The sequence below is a fragment of the Sander lucioperca genome, chromosome 13 (genome assembly GCF_008315115.2).
Source record: "Sander lucioperca isolate FBNREF2018 chromosome 13, SLUC_FBN_1.2, whole genome shotgun sequence".
Taxonomy (NCBI): Eukaryota; Metazoa; Chordata; class Actinopteri; order Perciformes; family Percidae; genus Sander; species Sander lucioperca.
Window position 1 is genome coordinate 19584183 of NC_050185.1, and position 19889 is coordinate 19604071.

General features: G+C 39.6%; 2 protein-coding genes across 2 annotated transcripts in view; both read left to right on the forward strand.

Annotated features, from left to right (window-relative positions):
- lars1b (leucyl-tRNA synthetase 1b) overlaps window positions 1-5356 on the forward strand; it is a 30332-nt gene extending 24976 nt beyond the window's left edge. Inside the window, exons 27-32 of the mRNA XM_031280556.2 lie at window positions 745-855; window positions 1567-1677; window positions 2444-2548; window positions 3502-3597; window positions 3865-3997; window positions 4238-5356. Of these exons, the coding sequence (XP_031136416.1) occupies window positions 745-855; window positions 1567-1677; window positions 2444-2548; window positions 3502-3597; window positions 3865-3997; window positions 4238-4443 (762 nt within the window). The 3' untranslated portion in view covers window positions 4444-5356. The remainder of the gene's footprint in view (window positions 1-744; window positions 856-1566; window positions 1678-2443; window positions 2549-3501; window positions 3598-3864; window positions 3998-4237) is intronic.
- Window positions 5357-6308: 952 nt separating this feature from the next.
- plac8l1 (PLAC8 like 1) lies at window positions 6309-14683 on the forward strand. The gene is made up of 5 exons (XM_031280561.2): window positions 6309-6419; window positions 6865-7055; window positions 7945-8177; window positions 8425-8561; window positions 8844-14683. The coding sequence occupies exons 2-5, from the start codon at window positions 7030-7032 to the stop codon at window positions 8973-8975; spliced, it is 528 nt and encodes a 175-aa protein (XP_031136421.1). The 5' UTR covers window positions 6309-6419; window positions 6865-7029; the 3' UTR covers window positions 8976-14683.
- Window positions 14684-19889: the final 5206 nt, after the last annotated feature.

The following is a 19889-nucleotide window of genomic DNA, read 5'->3' on the forward strand; positions in this document are numbered from 1 at the left end:
AATCGGCCGTCGGACAGTCTGGCGAGGTCAGTGACTCGAGTCTGTTCGGGGTGTTCCGTGCCATCGGCCGTCCGAGGAGCTGTCGGCCTTCATTTATTTGCCGACCTGACATGTTGCGTCGGAGGGCAGGCAGTCGGACTCCATGACCAATCTGATTGGTGGAGTGCTAACCCGGAAATGACGAGCGGGATGAGCGTGACTAAGCCTCTCACAATCTGACGGAAATCTTTTAAACTGACCTTTGTCAATCTGAAATGAAGACAGATTCAGCAACTGCATGGCCTATTTCTCGCTTAAAATGTTTTCAAAAACACTATTTTAGTAAAATATGAGATCGTATTCTGAACAAGCCCCCATGACAGTCTGGCTTTGAATTTCCGGAGAAACCAGACCCACGTGACGCGTTCGTCCAATCAGCTGCCAGTTTTAATTTTTAACCTTACATCGTTCACAGTGGGCATCAGGCTGACTCTGTACCAGCTTACATTGGCCAACTCATGTAAGAACGGTTGCTCATCAAAACTTTTCAAAATAATAATAGTTTAGTATTGATTATGACAGGCTGTTTGACACACGCAATGAAACAGTGGTCGCTGAGGTCATTGCAAAACACACCAGATAAGTACATGTGTGGGGAATTTGTAAATTATATCAATGTCAGACAGAAGTCTTTTGTACCTGACTATATGGATACATTAGATGAGTCTGAAATGCTTCTTTTTTTATACCATTTTCCTCCAACAGAAGGTTGAATCAAAGCCCCCAGCCAAGCCCTCCCACTGCACCATCTACGTTGCCAAGAGCTACCCACCATGGCAGCACAGTGCCTTATCCCTGCTCGGCAAGCACTACAAAGTAAGAAACTAATACACAACATTCATACACAGCGGTAAGCTTTTACATAATGCAAAAGCACAGGGGTCTATAGCGTAGTGATGGGCTGAAATACCTTCCCTGTCTTGCAACCGGCGCAGCGCAAAGCCCGACGCAAGTGTCTTTGCTACTTTAAGCGCAGTTGTCAATTTCTGCACCTGTGCCCATCTGTGCGCCCATGAGTGTGCTGGTCTTAAAGGGAGGTGTGTTCAGGTGCATCATTGGCGTATTGCTATCTTAAGGCAGCGGAACGTGATTGTGCCATTGACCAACAAAAACCTGGTCTAAAATCAATGACGCAGCATTTCATTGTTATTTTAACAGGGCATTAGTAAAATGCGCGTGCACACTATGCTTGTTACACACACAGGGACACGCAGCAGCACACAAACATGCAAAAGATTAAAAATAAACATATTACAACGTGAAATAGTATTATTGTGTATATCTATATAGTTTTATATTACATGTTATTCCCAGGACCCAAACTTGCAAAAATACATCATGAATTGCCATGACCTCTACCTTTTTATAAACTACTGATAAAGAACGCATAAACCATGAATTTAAGGCTTAAATGATTATTTAAGTGCTGTGCATTGTTTAAATGCTGTGCAGTTACCCAGTATATCTCTCAGACTGTGTTTCTGTTTGTTTGCATGTGTTACCTGTCTTGTCTTGATTTCTATCCAGAGCAACAATGGGGCCCTTCCAGACAACAAAGTGATAGCAAGCGAGTTGGGAGCCCTGCCTGAACTGAAGAAATACATGAAGAGAGCCATGCCCTTTGTAGCCATGATCAAGGTAAATCTGGAGACAGTAAGGGTGACAGTGTAGTAGCATCAATGTAAAGGCACATCCTGACCCTTCGCCATCCTTCTATACCTCTAACACGGGCAATCAATCAATGCATAATTGTCATTTTTATGAGATTTAAAAATATATATAAATATTGAATTTATTAATGCCACCATTCTACACATATTTCCCCTCATAGTTCTTTATGTGTTTTGTGTTTGTTCAAGTTGAGTTTGTTTACCGCCTAAGAAGCTGTTTACTCAACTTGTCCATAACGTGGCTTATCTTTTGTTCTGTGCACAGCTCTGCTTCTGATTGATCCAAAGTCTGCCCCGGTTATTCTGTTAAAAGATTGGAGTCTGCATCTTCAAAAGCTGTTTTTTGTATTTTTATGTATTTTTTGTTTTTTTTGTATTCCTCTTTGTGTTGAATAATGACAACTGTAGCCAGAACTGAACAACAGTGTTGCATTAACATTCCAAAGATATGTCTGGAATACTTTCATTGATTGAAAGACTACAAAACACACTTTTTTTTACAGGCTGTCTCAGCTTGTCAGCTTATTTTTTTGCCCCATCAACAGCTTGGCTGCACATCCATATGTCTTTGTCCAAAATTCTTATTCTCACCTTTCACATTTTGGAAGGAATAACCGCTTTTTTCCTCAATCTCATGGTGGCAGCATTAGCATTACAATTAACTTTCTTCATGATGCTGAAAAATAAACTAAAACCTTATTATTATACTTTGAGTTCTGCTTTGTGTTCTGTAGGAGAGCCTGGAGAAGAATGGGCCCAGGGTCTTGGATCTGGAGCTGGAGTTTGATGAGCGGGCAGTTGTGATGGAAAATCTGGTCTACTTAACCAATTCTCTAGAGGTATGTTTTGCGATCCAACGCTCCTAAAATCAGACATGGCTTTTAAGGGTGACCCCACAAAAAAAAAAAAAGTGTCTGTCCCAGCCGGAAAGAAAACCCTGAGGTGTCTACATTTTTGTGAGTCCAGAGTTCAAAAAAAAAAAAAACTAGCGATGTTATACTAAATTTGCTGAGGTTAGACAACCCCCAACAGCAAAAAAACATCTCAGCTTTAGTAGTATATTATAATTCAGTATCCTCTTAAATGTGAGAAATAAACAGAACAGGTTCACTTGATTACTATCTGTTTGTCTTTACAATGTTGAGCTGTAAACATGCAGTTGCAGCATTTTGGTTTCCTCAAAAACACCTCAGCTTTAAAGCTGAGTTTCTCCACTTCTGCAAAAGTCAGTTGAGAGAATGCTGAGCCCAGTTGTCAGTCATGAAAGCCCTTAATACTTGTGTCTGCACAGAAGCTTAGCCTAGTCGAAAACTAATATACAAGCTCGTATTGTGAAACTAGCACAGATTTAACCACAGAAAGAAAACTCTACATAATCTACATCAAACTATACCCTGACTCCAATTCCCATGTTTCGGATAGATCATTGCTAAAGATAAGCTGCTTTGAATGGGGTTCAACTGATTTGAATGATACTCCACCTTAAATCTGTTTTTTGAGAAACAAACACTGCAGGCAAGGGGGTTCAGCAGAGAAGTGGTTTATGCTGAACGTTTTCTTACTTGTTCTTAAGTAGTTTACAATCCTGTTACTCTATGCAATCTCAAACTGAAAAACCATCCCTGATTTGGAATGTGTGACAGATTAGCGTAAAGCCAGATGTTGCGTCTCTGATCTCTGCAGGAGCCTGGTTAACACCATCAGCATTTGCCAGTGTGCATACCAAACACACCTGTATACACACTATCTGCACTGAGCTGCTAATAATCGTTCTTTATCACATCCTCTACAGTTGGAAAAAATTGACGTCTTGTTTGCATCCGAGGCTGATGAAAAAGTGAAGGAAGACTGTTGCCCAGGGAAACCATTCAGTGTTTTCAGATCAGAGGTAAATGCATTGGGCTGTGTGTTGGCTGCTTTGTGAGAAGACAGGTGTACACTTTTTTCAGTCGCCAGTTTAGCTTTTCAGCTTTTACCCATTTTTTTTCTGTTTTTGTCATTCATAATATGTTCATGTTTTTGTGCGTTTTTAACTGTGTGCATCCCATCTGGAGTAGTGTTTGTGCGTCCCTGATGAACAAAATGTTTGTTTGTGCACTCAAATCAAATTAAATTGTGTATTTGTGTGTTTTGTGCCGTGCATCTGTTTCCCCAGCCTGGAGTGTGTGTGACCCTGGTCAACCCTCAGCCGTTCAATGGCCAGTTTTCTACAAAGGTTGACATTCGACAGGGGGACAGCGGAGACAGCATCATCCGTAGGCTAGCCAAGGTCAACAGACTCATTAAAGGTTAGTAAGATAAAAGGACATACAGCAGAAATTCATAAACAATGGTTAGGAACCCGAAATAGGCCTTTTAATATACATAAATAAATGTTATAATCTAAAGAGGAGGAACATATATACAGATGAAAATGTATCTGAACCATTGGGTCAACGTTATATAAGGGTATGCTTCTTCTCCTCTCCTCTCCTCTCCTCTCTTTTCCTCTCCTCTCCCTCTGACCCTGCCGGCCTCCCTTCAACCAGATCTGTCCAGAGTCAAGTTGATGAGGTACGAGGACCCTGTGCTGGGGCCTCGCCGGGTGCCTGTCTTGGGACATGAGGAACAGGGCAAACTGCCCATCTCCAACAAATCTGTGTTCAACATCAATCTTGAGGAGAAGAGGGTCACTGTGGCAGACAACGGCCTCACTGTGGACATTGGGGACTCTCTGGTTTATCTGATTCATTAGAGTAACATTTACTCTTTATCTCTCTCTCACACACAGACACGTGTGGGCACATTCAGCAGTGAGTTATTTGTGAAAGGTTCGAATTCATCATGAAATGTTGCAACAAAATGGGTAATTTTGACTCAAAGCCGTAGAACACTGACTCAATCATATATTTGTTTTTATTATTCATCTTTCTCTACTGCACCATTTGCTACTGCATATGGTGTTAAATTTGACAGATACACAGGTTCTCATTGTTTGGCACCTTTTCACTGCTGAATGCAACCTAAGGGAATATATTAAACTAATTGGACATTAAAGGTTGTCTTCTATTCTCATTTTCACAAAAGCCTACAGTTGCAGTACATTCAGATCTGGGTTTGATCTGCACAGAACAGAGATGGTTCAGGTCTTTATAACTCAATCCCACTGATAAAATTCTATTGGACTATTGGGTCTTTGGTACTTAGATTAGGTTCTTTAATGGTGTTAAGAATACAATTTTGAAAATATCGTGAACATTCTCTTAAGGGTTTGATATCGGAGAATAACAGAATATGTATTCTGTTCTGTCTTTTCATCGTCTAAATTTAAGCTTGTAGTTTTGTCTATGGGACACTTTTTTCCTGTATGTCAGGCGCAATAAATCAACTATCTGTATTATTAAGCTTTTCAATGTCCTGTTTTGTCACTGGCCAACTACTTATTTTATGTTATAACATTGTGAGACTGCCCCTGCATCCTCTAAATGCCTGTTGTTTTCATATAGATGGTAATGTGTCTGCTGTGTTGTTTTATACATCGAAGGTGAGGCATATCATTCCCTCATGTTTTGTAAGCCTGTCAGCCAGCTTTCCTATTTTCTAGCAGTGGGTGGTGCTTGTCTGACTTGTGCTCTCCAGAGAAATAATAAAACCTATGAAAGATTCAGCATCCTTGTATATGGTTTCTCGCTATCCTCTCCATGCTGTTTTATTTTTTCTAAGGACATAAATAAAACAACTGCAACCACGAGAATAAGACGTGTGGCATGGTTTTGGTGGAGCCGTTGGATATTTGCCGTGGCAAAACCGAAGTTGCCTGACAACTGGTCCCGGTCAAGAAATAAGCTATTTCCCAAAATGTTTAGCTTTTTCTTCAACTTGAAGAAAAAGCTGAAACCAAATATTGAAAACTGACATGGTACATGAAAATGGACTCATGTTTCAGTATGGTTTGATCACATACTGCACAGATGGCACCACCTGTGTGTTTGAAAGTGATGGTTCATGACTATAAATTTTACTATATTTTTTAATTGTAGCACAAAATAGACTTTGCATTCGTATCTCAGCTTGAGTTGACCAATTGGCAGAGCCAAACTGTTACAGGGGTTTGGCTCTGCCAGTTGTTCTGTGGTTCTCTGCTTCAAAGGGCTTTTGGGAGAACGACTTTCCGTTCAGGGAGAACGACTTTCCGTTCAGGGATCACTATTACTCAAACAACTGGCAATAATCAAATGCAAATCAGCTACATTTTCAGAGAAGTATTCATTTTTATTTCAAAGATCTCGTACCTGTAATCCTTTCTGATATGACTTTCTGTGACGTGCACGCTAATAATTAATGTCTCTATTTTCATCATCCTTAGGAGCTAAATCCAGTGAAATATCATCCACTTTTCATGTAGACCATTACATGTTTCTCCTAATTTTGGGTTAAGAACCAATGTGCATGTGAGTGAACAGCCTGAGCACCCAAACCCACGATAGTTTCACTACATGTCCTTCCACCACGTAAAGCTCCCCTCACTTCTCTCTTTCTGTTACCCTCTCTCACACACACACACACACACACACACTCACTATAAATCAGTTTATATTTAAAGGTCAATGTCAGAGCACAGGAAATGCATACAATCTCCTCTAAACATGAACCGGGTATTTCTTGGGTTCTAAGACGCATCTTTCATTTCCCAGCTCTTCACTGTATGAGTCTGTGTGTCTGCCTTAAGAGGTAAGTGTAACCGTATGTCTTTTTAAATACATCAGTTTAATAGAAACAACTAGAAACAATGAATGTCATAGGTCAAACAAACTGATGTTAAAATTGATAGAATGTTTTTGAGTGTATATATAATTTTGCCATACATGTGACTTACATTTATCTTTACTCACATCTGTGCTGAGTTTTATCTAAGTTTTAGATATAGTGTATCTCTGTTCTGCTTTAGAAGTAATCATGTAAATATATAATGACTGTTTTTACAAGATTTCAGCCTATTTTGACCTGCTGGTATGTTTGTATATGCATGTATTCACATCTGATTATTTTATGCCAGACATTCATGTCCATGCACCCTGATGTGTATCTGCCCTCTCTGCATTTGCTGTATTAGCGCGGAGGGGCGCAGTCAAGTCACAGACGGAAGACAACTACAAGACTTATCTCTGTTACACAGCTTCTGGCCGAGCCATCCGACTGCTGGTTTATCTGCTCCGACACACACCCTCTCACTGGGGAAGTGTCACTCCGCACCCCCCTCCACCTCCTCATTCCTGCTGACTCCCTGCTCACCCTCTCCTCTCTCGCCTCACCCCTCTCTGGATGCCAGTAGCTTCTAGTCATGGAGCAGACGACAGTCACAGACCAGTAAGTCTGCATTTGGTTTTTTTGGGGTCCCTACCAGCACACAGTGTTGTCACCACTGAGCACAATGGAATTACAGCAAACGGCTCACTTATCTTATTCTGCTTTTTTATGCTGCTGTTTTCTCTCTAGGAAACATGATTATTAATCAGGAACATTTCTTAAATCTATTCTTCCTGCTAAATTTTTACTTGATTTTTCCTTCATTAAAATATGCGGTAATTAAAGTGTTGCTGAAGGCCTCAATCACTTGAATGCATGAATAAATGCTGTATCAGTGGTAAGCTTGGGATAATTGTAATTAGGTAATTGTAGTGGCGTGCTACTAAAATGTCATAGGCCAGCTGAGTACAAAACATGCTGGTCTAGAAAAATAAAATTAATCACATTTCTGCTTACAGAAAAGCAAAAAAGAAGCCTCATCTTCTAATTTGAGACTCTTAAAGCTTTAGTGCGTAACTTTTTTATGTTAATGAACGTCGGTTACATTCAAGCCGTTGCCAAATGAGTTGCTCTAAAGCTAATTAAGACTATCAGCTCCACACAACTCTCTGTATTTCTCAGTATGGCTATGTTAACGAGATTGTGACGTCCGGTGACTTTCCCGCGCAGAAACTCAAGTGAAGATAATTACCTCTTCTGAAGAGTCTATTTTTTTTTTAATCCTCTGTGTCCTCCTTGGCTACTAGCAACTGTGAAGTCACATGTAACATGTGGATGCGCCAACAGTTTTGTTGTCATTACTTAAAATTCCTCATGGGGGAGACAGAAACTACGCACTATAGCTTTAATATTAAGCCTGCGGTTGAGTATCTGTTGGAGGCTTGACAAGCCGATGTGAATTTATCAACTATCTATCTAAAGACAGATACGTGACAAAATCTAATTTCAGACCGAGGATGTCAGTCACCAAAGCCTCAGCATCAGTGTTTCAAGAGGAGGGAGTAGGGGGCTTCACCACAGGAAATAAAGATGACTTGTGGTCAAACAATGTCCCTGCAGCGACAGACCCCATACTCACACAGCCCGGCCTCGGCATCACCACAACAACCATTACTACCATCACACAGACGGGAGGAGACTGGAGCACTGGCCTGTTTGACATCTGCAGAGACAAGACTACATGTAACATAAAAACACAGACATAAATTCTGTATTCTCATAAGCTCAGGGTTCTCACACAGCATTCAGAACTGTATTGTCTCTCTTATCCTTTGTATGATGATTGTACCTCTTAAAAATGAAGAACCAACACATTTTCATTTATTCTTTAGTCTTGCATCTGACAAAAACATTTAAAAGGGATTTTTGTCTGTCACAAGCAAACACACATCACTCACCCACACATATTGTGCTTACCCTGTGTTTGCAGGTGTGCTCGGGACTATGGTGCCATGCTGTTTGGACCTGTGTTTAGCTCACCAGTATGGTGAGTGTCTGTGCATGCCTCTGCTGCCAGGATCCACTTTTGCCATGCGTGTTGGGATCAGGGAGCGGTACAAGATTCGGGTGAGTGTGTGTACTCGAATGTAAAAACATATTTGTCCATAGGAAGTGAAAATTTGTTGTAAGAACGTCCTCGGACACACCAAAAGTTGGACTTTACAAAATGGTTTTAGGGCTCCACAAAAAAAAAAAAATTCAATAACATTACTAAATGCACTCATAGGTTCACTTTAAGTTGAGCGAGTGAATTTTTTTATGTTTTCATGAACCTCATGGTTGTGCACGTGTGCTGCTTCTATATGTCTCTGCATGTATGTGTGTGCCTGCCTGCGTATTTATCCACAGGGAAGTGTGTGTGAGGACTGGACCACAGTTTGTTGCTGTTACCCTCTGGCTGTATGTCAGATGATAAGAGAGATGAAGCGGAGGATGAAGACACAGACCTATCATGTGTCCACTGCCCTCGAATGCTCCTGAAGAAACTCAAGACAGTCAATGAGGCCTAGCCTTTTACAATGAGACTTTTAAGGGTCCAACTGAGATTACTGGTGTATGTATACCACAAAGAATTATTACTATAAGGTTTTAAATGCCCCTGGGGATGACAATGAATCAAGCCTGTCCTACAACATTTGAAGAAGACTGGAAAGAACTTTTTTAAACAGCAAAAAGAATCCGAAAGTCCAAGTCAGTATGAGCTTAAAACTGCCTCTGAGGTTTTAAGATTGTAACTGAAACCTAACCTTTAAATTGCTGTTGGACTTCTATTTAGAGAGGATATTATGAATAAACTTGGTACCAATATTCTGCTTTTCATGCGGAGGCGAGAACTCATCAGCTACATTTTGAGTTGGGAGAAAAGCAGGTGGCAAGACACGTTTTTTTTTGTTTTCAGTAGCTGTCACTGTCGGTAAACAGCACTAAACATCTGGTACCACTCAGTCAGACATCAGAAAATCTTTCAAAAACCAGCCAACTTTCTTTAATTCTGAATATGTTTCCATGCATACAATTCATTATATCTTAACCCTAAAAAGGCAGTACTCCAACTATTGAAACTGAAGTAGCTTTTTTGGCCATTTTATTCAAGATACAGCCATAATTAAAGTCATTAAACCCAGTTGAACACATATAGATAGTGTTTACGTTTTTGATTTATTTGAGGCATAAAATCATCATTTAAAAACCTCTGCAGACACAATGTAATGGAGGTAAATGTTTGTTAATGCTACTCAAAAACAATGAAAATTGTGATTTCAAAAACTCAGGAGCAAATTATAATTCCAAAAACAATGTCCCCTGTGCTCTGGATATTCAGTGTAGCTCACTGTCAACAGTTCTTGGGGCCAATTTCTTCAACAGAAAGTGGTCCAAATGAAGTGATAAAAAGTGAATTGGGTGAACCAACCCTTTAGTTTTGTCTCGTATTCCAAAGGTCACCAGACAACATATGCAGTCTCTCTCAGACATGAAGGGAAGATGAAATGTGGAAACCTAAAACTTTCTAGACCTTGAGGCACAAATTGTGAAACGGGGACATAACTCAACATTAGCACACTATCTACAAATCAGACTAATAAATCAAATTTTCAGTGTCACATTTCAAACTAAATCCAAGTAAAGCCAGAAAAGCACAGAAAATCCTCGTCATTTGGTTTCTTAAGCAAACCTGGATGGTTTTAAGAGTTTTATTTATTTCAGCGTGTGCCAGTCTATTTAGTATGCAGAAACACTTGTCTGATTACCCAGCAAACAGGCTGCAGCATAGCTTACAGTCAGTCAGTTCAAGTACAGTTTGATGATAATAAAGCTATTTCCATATTGCTGATATTCTTTAACCTATCATGTTCCTTAGTTCACCTCAGGCATCCAATCATTTTATTAATCCAGTCCTGATTGCTGTGGTTCCCTGAACCCCAAATGCCAACCAGCGAGAACGGATGTGGAAAATGTTATTTCTACACAAAGCAGATGGGTCCTCAAAGGGCAACTATGTAATTTGTGGGATGTGGTCCCCTACCTGGCAGCTGCGTCAGATGAAATGGGGAAAGAGAGAAAATGGGTTTGTCAAGAGATGTGAATATACAATATAATCATATTTTACATACTGTAACCTACACTGCACATTCATCCTTTTCATGAAAATACATATATTAAAAACAATTATGTGTTATATGTGTGATTATATGTATTTTCTTGCAGAAGATAAATTGCATTGCAATTTTTCATAAGTGTACATCTCATATCTGATTATTTTGTTGTTGGTTTTCAATATAGCAGTCCTCAACCAACAGTGTTACTCAATTGAAGGCGAATGAAGTGTCAGAATGACAGAATAATGCCTCTTATGCAAAGCTGATTCACATTCCGTAATAACAAATTATTTCAGATTATAGTCTTTGCAACATACAATCGGACGCAGCGGTGTGTGTTCTATTTCTGCCTATAATTGCTGCTTTGGTGCGATTATACCACTTTGCTTTGAATTACGGGGGATTTCACCTAGCAGTTAATGTCCCACTGTGGACATTTTGGATTCACACTCTACACAGAGGACAAACAGCAGCCCCTGCTGTGTTCCTATGCACATGAAGAAAAAAAACAACAACACAGAAAACATTTAGCAATTCATAAATTCCAAGCTAAAAATCATGGTAAAAATAATGTGTTCACATTTTTGTAGACTACAATATAACATACTGGCACGGATCAGTAAAACTACCCAGTATAAGCTACAACAGTACGAGATTGTATAGTTGCTTTTACTTGCGTGTTGAAGTAAAAATACTTGTATGCAAGTTTTATGACAGATGTGACATACTGCAAGTTCCAGATGGCCACAGCGGTAATAAGGTCAGTGATATCTTACTTATGGCTGCATTAGGCTCCTGTGTTTCCTGAGCAGCCCTGGATGGATTAATCTTGCTGCAGCGCCACTGCTCTCTGCCTACTGGGGGTTGTTAGTGAGCAGGATCTGCCTCGAGCAGAGCTGCCTTCAGGCACTGTGGTAACATCTTTCCCTCCCTGTGCGATGACCAAATGTTATTGCTTCAGCATCAATAGCTTTAAATTTGGTTGGTGAATTGAAAATCTATCTTTTTTTTTTTTTTTTTTTTTTTTTAACCGCTCCCAAAGTAGTGGCTGCCATTACAAGGGACATTTAACTATTCTTCCAAACCCCCATAAATGTCTGTTTTTCCATGCCTAAGCAATACAGTACATAATGCATGACTTATGGCTAGTGTCCAAAGTAAGCAAAACGTTTCTACTTTTAAAGGGTCAATTCATAAAACATTTTAACTTGGGGTGAACTGACCCTTTAAATGACTTTGTGTGGGATTCACTGCTGTTTCATGGAACAAAACCTAAAATCTCAAATGAATGAATGAACACTTGTAAATCCCCAAACCCATTTACACCGTGTACGTTTACTGTATCACCACACACTAACACAGTCTGGCCTTACGTCATCTCAACCAGATACACCTCCACGCCTGAACCATTAGAGGGCAGTGTTGCCCTGGATCTGGACCCCTGTGGTCTGTTTTCTATTCCAACTGCTGCACAGTCTTAAGTGCTGATCTGGGGTCAGCGTTGGGATTTCCACAGCAGTAGTAGAGGTCAAGATTTGGAACAGTGAAGCCCATCCTAAGTCAGCAGGCGGACAGGGACCATAAAACAACTCTGCTGATTTTCTTTCTTGCTGTTTCAGCATGAAGACCATTATCCCCACAGATGCATCAGGTGTAGAGTACAGGCTGTTATCGACAACAGCCCCTCAGGGAGCTGTTTGTGTGGGTGTGGAAATGTGTGTGTGATATATGCAGATGTATCCAGAAAGGCTCTTCCCGTGATTGTGCTCATTGCGAACTGTTACTGGTACAGAGAAACCAGCAGTAAACAGATGAAATACAAAACATAGCACAGGGTGAAAATAGATCATACCCTCCCGGGGCACACGTGACTGAACAACAACCAGATGAAGGTGGAGTGTTTGTGCTTTTTCCAAACTGCACACTGACATTTCTGAAATGTTTTTTAATGCATTTCACTTCTCTCTCTTCCTTCTCCTTCATCTCTACCTCCTGCATGTATTTCCTCTCCATCGTCTTTTCATTCTTGCCTTTTCCACCCTACCCCCAACCCTCCCTTCCCCTCAATAATCTCACGTCTTCTCCCTTAACCTTGCCTTATTTATTTCTCTTCTTCTTGACTCCTGCTAATGTGTGTGCATTTGTGGAAAAAAAGGGAGAAGAGAGGTGTGGAGAGACCTGCTGAGCTGGTGCAGTCGTCCCCCAGGTGATACTTCTATCCAGGACAACAAGCACCACCTGGGGTTTACATAACCCACACTTCCTCGCACTCTCTCTTCACATCCCTTTCTCTCTGATACTCTTTTTGTATCTTCGTTGCCCTCCCTATATCTCTGTCTATTTTCCATTCTGTCTTTCTCTCACACACATCCTCATCATCATAGTGGAGGGAGGTGGAGGGCATTGAGCTGCTGGTTAGCCTGCAGCTAAAAGCCTTGGCAGTTTGTATGGGAGTCTCTGCGCAGTGAGCGAAGTTGTCTTGTTTTGGGTTGTGTGTTTGCGTGTGATGGTGGAAGCTTGGAATTAGTTGGCACCGCTCCACTCTTCAGACTAAGCAGGTGGTTTTTATAGATTTTTCTTCCTGAAGACAGACAGGAGGAGGATTTCATTGTAGGAACGATTGGGCTTCAAAAACCACTGTCATACACAGGGATTATAATACTAGAGATTTGCCTGCTTTTGTAGTTTTTGTTCCTCAGAAGGACTATATTCCTTTCTGCTAAAGAATTTATCCTCAAATTCCTTGGATGACAAGAAAAGGGAGGATCATTTTTTTCACTTGATAAGCTGTGTGTCCTTTGAGGTCATTAAAACGTGACAGCTGCCAGAACTAGAAAACATGGCAGATGGCTTTCTTTTCCTCAAGCATTAATTAAAATAAACAAATATTGGCAATGTTTACAATGTTGTCATGGATCATATACTGATTTATGTGGTTGTATTTTAGAAAAATTAATGTTCTGAAAACATTAAACCAGTTGATGAATTCAGTAACAACAATACATCACTTAGGCCTATATCAATATGTTGCAATTAAGTATTTGTTGCATTTGGACACGTGAAGAATCGATTTGTACATCGTAATGTAGAAACAGTTCTATGTAGAAACACCAAATGTGGCTCCAAAGTTAAGTTTCAGTTAGAGGTACGTGTCAAATTCAAAGGAGTTCTGATGTGACCACATTTATAAGTGAGTTGAAGCATTATGAGAAAATAAATAGAAATTATTTATGAGGTTTCTTGGAGGAAAAAAAATAAGAGTGCAGTCTCAAAAACAATTGAACACATTCAGAAAAACACATTTACAAGCAGGATCAGGACATGCAAGGATAAGAAAAAGATAAAGATAATCTTGAAACTAACTGCTAAAAAATTACTCAGTTTCTCTAACTGGTGCTTAAGGAAATTGGAAATATATAAAAAAACAAAACGCAGACTGCAAGACAATCCAGGGCCTCCTAGCACAACTGTGATTATTAAAAACCTCTGTAAAAAAAAAAACAGATATTCCTCTCTGTTGAATGTCAAGAATGTCACTCATTCTTGTTAATGCCCCAAAGATGGCAGATGCACAATCATTTTTTTGCCCTCCTGCATATATTCTTTAAATACTTACAGTTGCGAGAGGTTTAATTTCCCACCATTTCTTTGAGCCCCTGTGGAGTTCCAATACAGAAACCCAAATGCTCACACTACCACTGGCTTTTTAAATATTCCTCTTGCAAAAACATGCATATTTTGATGTGAGCATAGATTATGAAACGACGGGTCTTGATTTCTCCTCGCAGGCCTGGAGGACCATATTGCATGATGTCAGTACGAAGCACTAGCCCTAAACAACCAGCAGAAAACCTGAGGGGATAAACACTCCCTTTGAAGGTGTCATGATGGCTTCTTTCTTGTGACAACTTCAAAGTGAATGTTTAGGCCAAACGGACTTTTTGGCATTTCACTGTGCAATGAGAAATTTGAATAACAGTCACTTGACACAGAGTCTTGCTGATAGGGCCCCTTGACCCCCAGGGCCTCTGGTCTGTGCCTGGTAGCCCCGTTCAAAAATCCATCCAAGGATGTGAGGCATGCAAACCATGAGCAATAAAAAACGGAAATGTGATCTGATGAGTCATCTTTTTCCCACTCAACACATCTTCAGCACACTGTCTGCCAGCTGTGATGTATCTGACTGTTCTGCATAATGGCTAAAGAACTTCAATCCATCGTAGGGAACCAGGTAGATGTTTGCATACTCTTAGCTGACAATATTCCCACACACACTGCTAAACAATTCAAATATGAAATATGATGAAGAGTGACGTCGGCTGTCCTTCATGCCTCCCAGGTCAACAGATGTAAACATAATTTAAATAAACATAAATTCTATTTAAAATCCGTTAACTAGATTTCTTGCTCCTTCAGACCTCAAAGATCAAGGCTTTTTTGCCCTATGAAGATAGTTGAATATCCCACACACAGATGAGGATTTGTATGACGTACTGTAAATCCATGATCCATGTCCTTGAGGCAAATGCAGGCCCGACTCCTTTCGATCCATTTTGTCTCATACTCATCTTTTTTTAAAGAATAGTTCTTTTTGGAAAATAAGTGTATTCACTCTAAAAGAGAGCTGGAGTTCCTTGGCGAACAGTGGGAGTGACTTCCTGGAGTCTGTGTGTAAAACATCAGCTTATCATTTTACAATTATGTTTATGTATGGTTTAAACTTGTTTCAAGTATTTATGCTAAGCTAAGCTAATCACTTCCTGGCTCACTCTCCATTTTTAACACACAGTGTACCCTCGAAAAGAATTTCCAAAATGTCCCATCATTTTTGCTTGTTTTGTACATTTTGTCTACTTTTTGATCCTCCTAATTTAACTGCACATTATACATCATTTATGAATGTAACGTACAAACGTGTAAAGGCATATCATGCATTTATATAAGCTTTAAACTTAACATATTTCAATTTTTTTTATAATTGTGCACTGGATTATTTTAGATTTTGTTTACTCATTAATGCAACTGTGAAAGTCAGCAAATACCAACAAAACACTATTTTTGAAGAACCTTTTTGTTGCCATCAGAATGAAGTTAATATAAAAGAACGCTGCAGTTTTCGCAAATGACTTGTCACAATTATTTTCATATTTGATGTATTTTTCACATTTGCATAGGAAACAGAACTCAGAACATCCCCCTACCTAAAAAAAAAAAGAAAATGATCTAATATGACTCAAAACTGTCATTGCAGATAAGACCTAATGTTGTCCCAGGAGATTTACTTCTCATTATCCTCTCTATTTACTGCTAGCTGATGTGACATAGGAAGGTAGATGGCATGCAGCTCTGACCGAATGATGCTTCAACTGTAAGCTCTAGGGCTTGTATCCTGTAATATATCTGTACAGTCAGTGGGCAACAGTGCAAGACTGCTTGCTGGAAAAGGTCAAATGTGCTGCATTGAATTGGATAAATAAATGTTTAAAAAACAACTCTGTCAGTCAACATGTAGGCCAGGACATAGTGGCATCTTACTTGTTCAGCAAGCATGTCAGCATACCATCATGAATTTTGCATGTGATTGATTTCCCTGATAAAAACAGTAATAATCTATTTTATATTTGTACTTCCTGTCTGGCTTCATGTCTGCCTACCTGTCAGTCTCACACGCTGCTTATTTATGCTGTGCTACATGTTTATGTACCTTTGGTTTTGCATGGTGAACAAGCATGCTAATATTTAGTCCACATTCTCCATTAGTCACATCTTGATGTAGTCTAAGTCAATAATTATATTTATGTCCATCATGTTAGGAAACTCCTACAGGCCTTTTTCAATCAGTCAGTCCTGTCACATTAGTTTTCCCTTACTGCATTTTCTATATGCATTTCCATATGATGTGACCTATATATATATGTGTGTGTGTGTGTGTGTGTGTGTGTGTGTGTGTGTGTGTGTGTGTGGGTGGGTGTGTGTCATAGCTGACATGAAGGGTTGTTGCAGGCTGGAATGTGTTGCATAATGCTTTTATCTCTACGACACACGCACTTCCACATTCCTGCCATTGATGTAGGTGTTCTTTCATCTGGCACCCTTACATGTGTGTGTGTGTGTGTGTGTGTGTGTGTGTGTGTGTGTAATTGCTACATGTCAAAAGTATGCAGTGCCTTACTAAGTGTGTGAAAATGTGTAGGTGTGCGCTGTGAAGGCAGTTGCAATGGTGTGGAGAGGAAAAGAGTGTCAGTGTGATAACGACTGATGCAAAGTCTTCTCCATCCTCTATCCCTCGCCACACTTCCTCCCTTGCTCCATTCATCCTCCCCTTCCTTATTCCTCCCATACCTGAAATGTGTAGCACCTTCAGATGTGCTCCAGAGACATTTCTCATCTTAACTACAAACATATCAGCTGCAGAACACGAACGATTAAACTATAAAAGCTAGTCAACAAACTGACTAATGGCGTTTTTCCATTACATGGCACCTGCTCAACTCGCCTCGACTCTACTCGCCTTTTTTGGTTTTCCATTACAAAAAAAAGTCCCTGGTACCTGCTAACAGGTACTTTTTTTAGTACCACCTCCGTCCAGGTTCCAAGCGAGCTGAGCCAATACCAAAAGGTGACGTGAAAACCTACAGACTACTGATTGGTCAGAGCAAGGTTATTATAGTTTTGCATTTTTCATTAGTTTTTATTTTTATTTCGCTTTTTGTTTTCAAATTCAGTTTAGTTTTAATTAGTTTTTAAAGCGGGTTTGCTAGTTTAGTTTAATTTTTATTTTTTGAAAATGCTTAGTTTTAGTTTAGTTTTTATTAGTTTTAGTCTTAGTTTTTTTGTAATATGGGTTATTTGTCAGGGGATTCAAAAAGATCAAAAAAAGCATTGTGTAATAATAACTCAACAAAAACATCATACAATTTTAGAAATATGTATTCACAATGTATTCAACAATAACACCAGTACATAAAATGTAGTCTACATATGGTCATAAATATGTAAACAGTCTACACAAGACGCAGTATGTGCAAAATGTGTGACGTGTTCTAGGAAAAAAACCTAAATAGCCAACAGACTAAAGAAGACATACATGAACAGGTGTTTTCAACTTTGGTTCGAGTAAAGTGGCGAACTTTTTGAAGTCACTCGACTCACACAGTTGTGTAGACATCCCAGTATCAATCCACATATTAACCCACGCTTCCTCCCGCTTTTGGTGTTCCTGCGTATTTACTAACCAGCAGCTATCGGGTCGCCGGTGAAAGCCTTCCTGTAGTGTTCTCTGTCCTGCTGTTGTCTCCGTCCTGTATCCATACATCCATGCCCTGTACCCATACATCCATGCCCGTAACGTTACCGGGGTTAGCTTCTGTTTCAGGGAAAGGGGGCTTTGCTTTCTCTTTTACCTTGTTAAGGTAAGCTAGGTTAGCCTCCTAGCTTGTGTGCGCTTCTCAAACGTACTTTAAAATTCGTGTGATTTTTCCCTGTAATAAATTGTCCACATATTTTACCACCTTCCACTGCAAGGCGCTTTTATCTGACAGTCATAATCAAATAGGTGCCGCTTTCTTCCGACTTTCGGTACCGCTATGATGCCAGGCGAGAGGCACGGAGCCACAAGTATATCTCGCAGCGAGATGCTCCTCCGGAGCCACGGACATGTGTTCAATTTGACGTGGGATGTCGGAATTTCTGGATTCCCAGTCGGAAACTATACATGTCTACGGGAAATGTCATGGTCGGAGAGATATAACGTTGCTCTATGAAAAGATCGACAAAGACGAAAACTAAGGACATTTACTCGATAATTGTATTTTATTTTAGTTAGTTTTGCAAACAGACATTACAGTTTTAGTTTAGTTATCTTTTTTTGTAATGCCTCGTTTTTATTTTTATTTCAGTTAACGACAATGTTTTTTCCCACCTAGTTTTCGTTATTTCGTTCGTTTTCGTTAACAATTATAACCTTGGGTCAGAGAGAATCGTCACTAATCACTGCGTCATCAATGCTAGCGACAGACGGGGGTGTCCTGAACAAACCCGCCATTTTTAAATAGTTTAGCCAGCGGTGTGTTTTTTTGCTGCCTCCAGCTTCTTTTGAACAAAAGTCTTCTGGCTGTGGCAACAGCCACATTCCGAGAGTCAAAACAATACACCTTCGACGTTCTCTGTGTGTGTGTCGCGTTAGGTCTCGGCAGTTTCCTGCGGCGTTGCTATGACGACCAGCCACGCTCACCTCAGGCAATCTGCAATGGAAAATGGAGGACGGGGCAGCGCGGTCGAGTCGAGCAGGTACCATGTAATGGAAAAACGCCATTAATGTGTCTATCAAAGAAAGCCTATTCATATCCAAAATATGTGGGAGCATTTTATTTTATATTCCAATATTAGGTTACTTGTGTCACATGAAAAATGTGGCTCTTTAGTCATTTTAAATGGGCCCTTTGGTGTGATTCTTTCCACAATTGAATGTCAGTGTGAACATCCAATAAGGAATAGTTCAGCATTTTGGGAAAAATTAGGTCTCTTGCTGAGAGTTAGATGAGGAGATTAATGCTACTCTCAAGCCTGTGGTGGTGATTAGCCTAGCAATTAGCATAAAGACTGGAAGCAGAGGGAAACAGCTAGCCTGGCTCTGTCCATAGTTCAAAAATACACCTTCTGGCACATCTAAAGCTCAGTACACTTTATATCTAGTTTGTTTAATCTGTACACAATCAGAACTATAAAAATGACAATTATTTGGTTTAGATCTGCAACTATTTCTTGATGAACAACAGTGAATGCACACCTAGCACTTCTCACATCAGGGTGTCAACAAAACGGCAGCGACGACTTGTATTTGTGATAAGCTACGCTAATTACACTTATATATTATGCTAATAGTCTGTCTCTTTCATCTAAGAAATAGTTTTACATTTTGGGAAATAACGCTTATTCACTTTCTGGTAGTTAGATTAGAACATCTCATATTTGTCAATTAAATTTGAAGCACTCACCTCTAAAGCTCACTAATTAACATGTTATACCTAAATTTAAGCTTGTTTTCAGTAAATGTGTAAAAAAATAAATCACTAAATACAAAAAATCCTCCTTAAATAACTTTGTTTAATATTGAACTCCAAAATATCTTATTTCAGCTTATTTTAATATAACATTTACAAACTGTCCTGGCAACAAGTGGAGTTATGTCACACTTTTACAGCATTTTTTCCTTAGTTTACTTTTAGATGGAATTTGGGGGTTTTAGATTATTTTTTTATTTTTTTAAATCAGCTTCTAGCGGTCATCAGAGAAAGCA

Excerpts from the sequence above, each read along its gene's own strand:
- plac8l1 (XM_031280561.2), top strand. The coding sequence starts at position 7,030 with ATGGAGCAGACGACAGTCACAGACCA. Across the intron at positions 7,056-7,944 it reads CAGACGACAGTCACAGACCA|ACCGAGGATGTCAGTCACCA; the intron begins GTAAGTCTGCAT and ends ATCTAATTTCAG. Across the intron at positions 8,178-8,424 it reads CTGCAGAGACAAGACTACAT|GTGTGCTCGGGACTATGGTG; the intron begins GTAACATAAAAA and ends CTGTGTTTGCAG.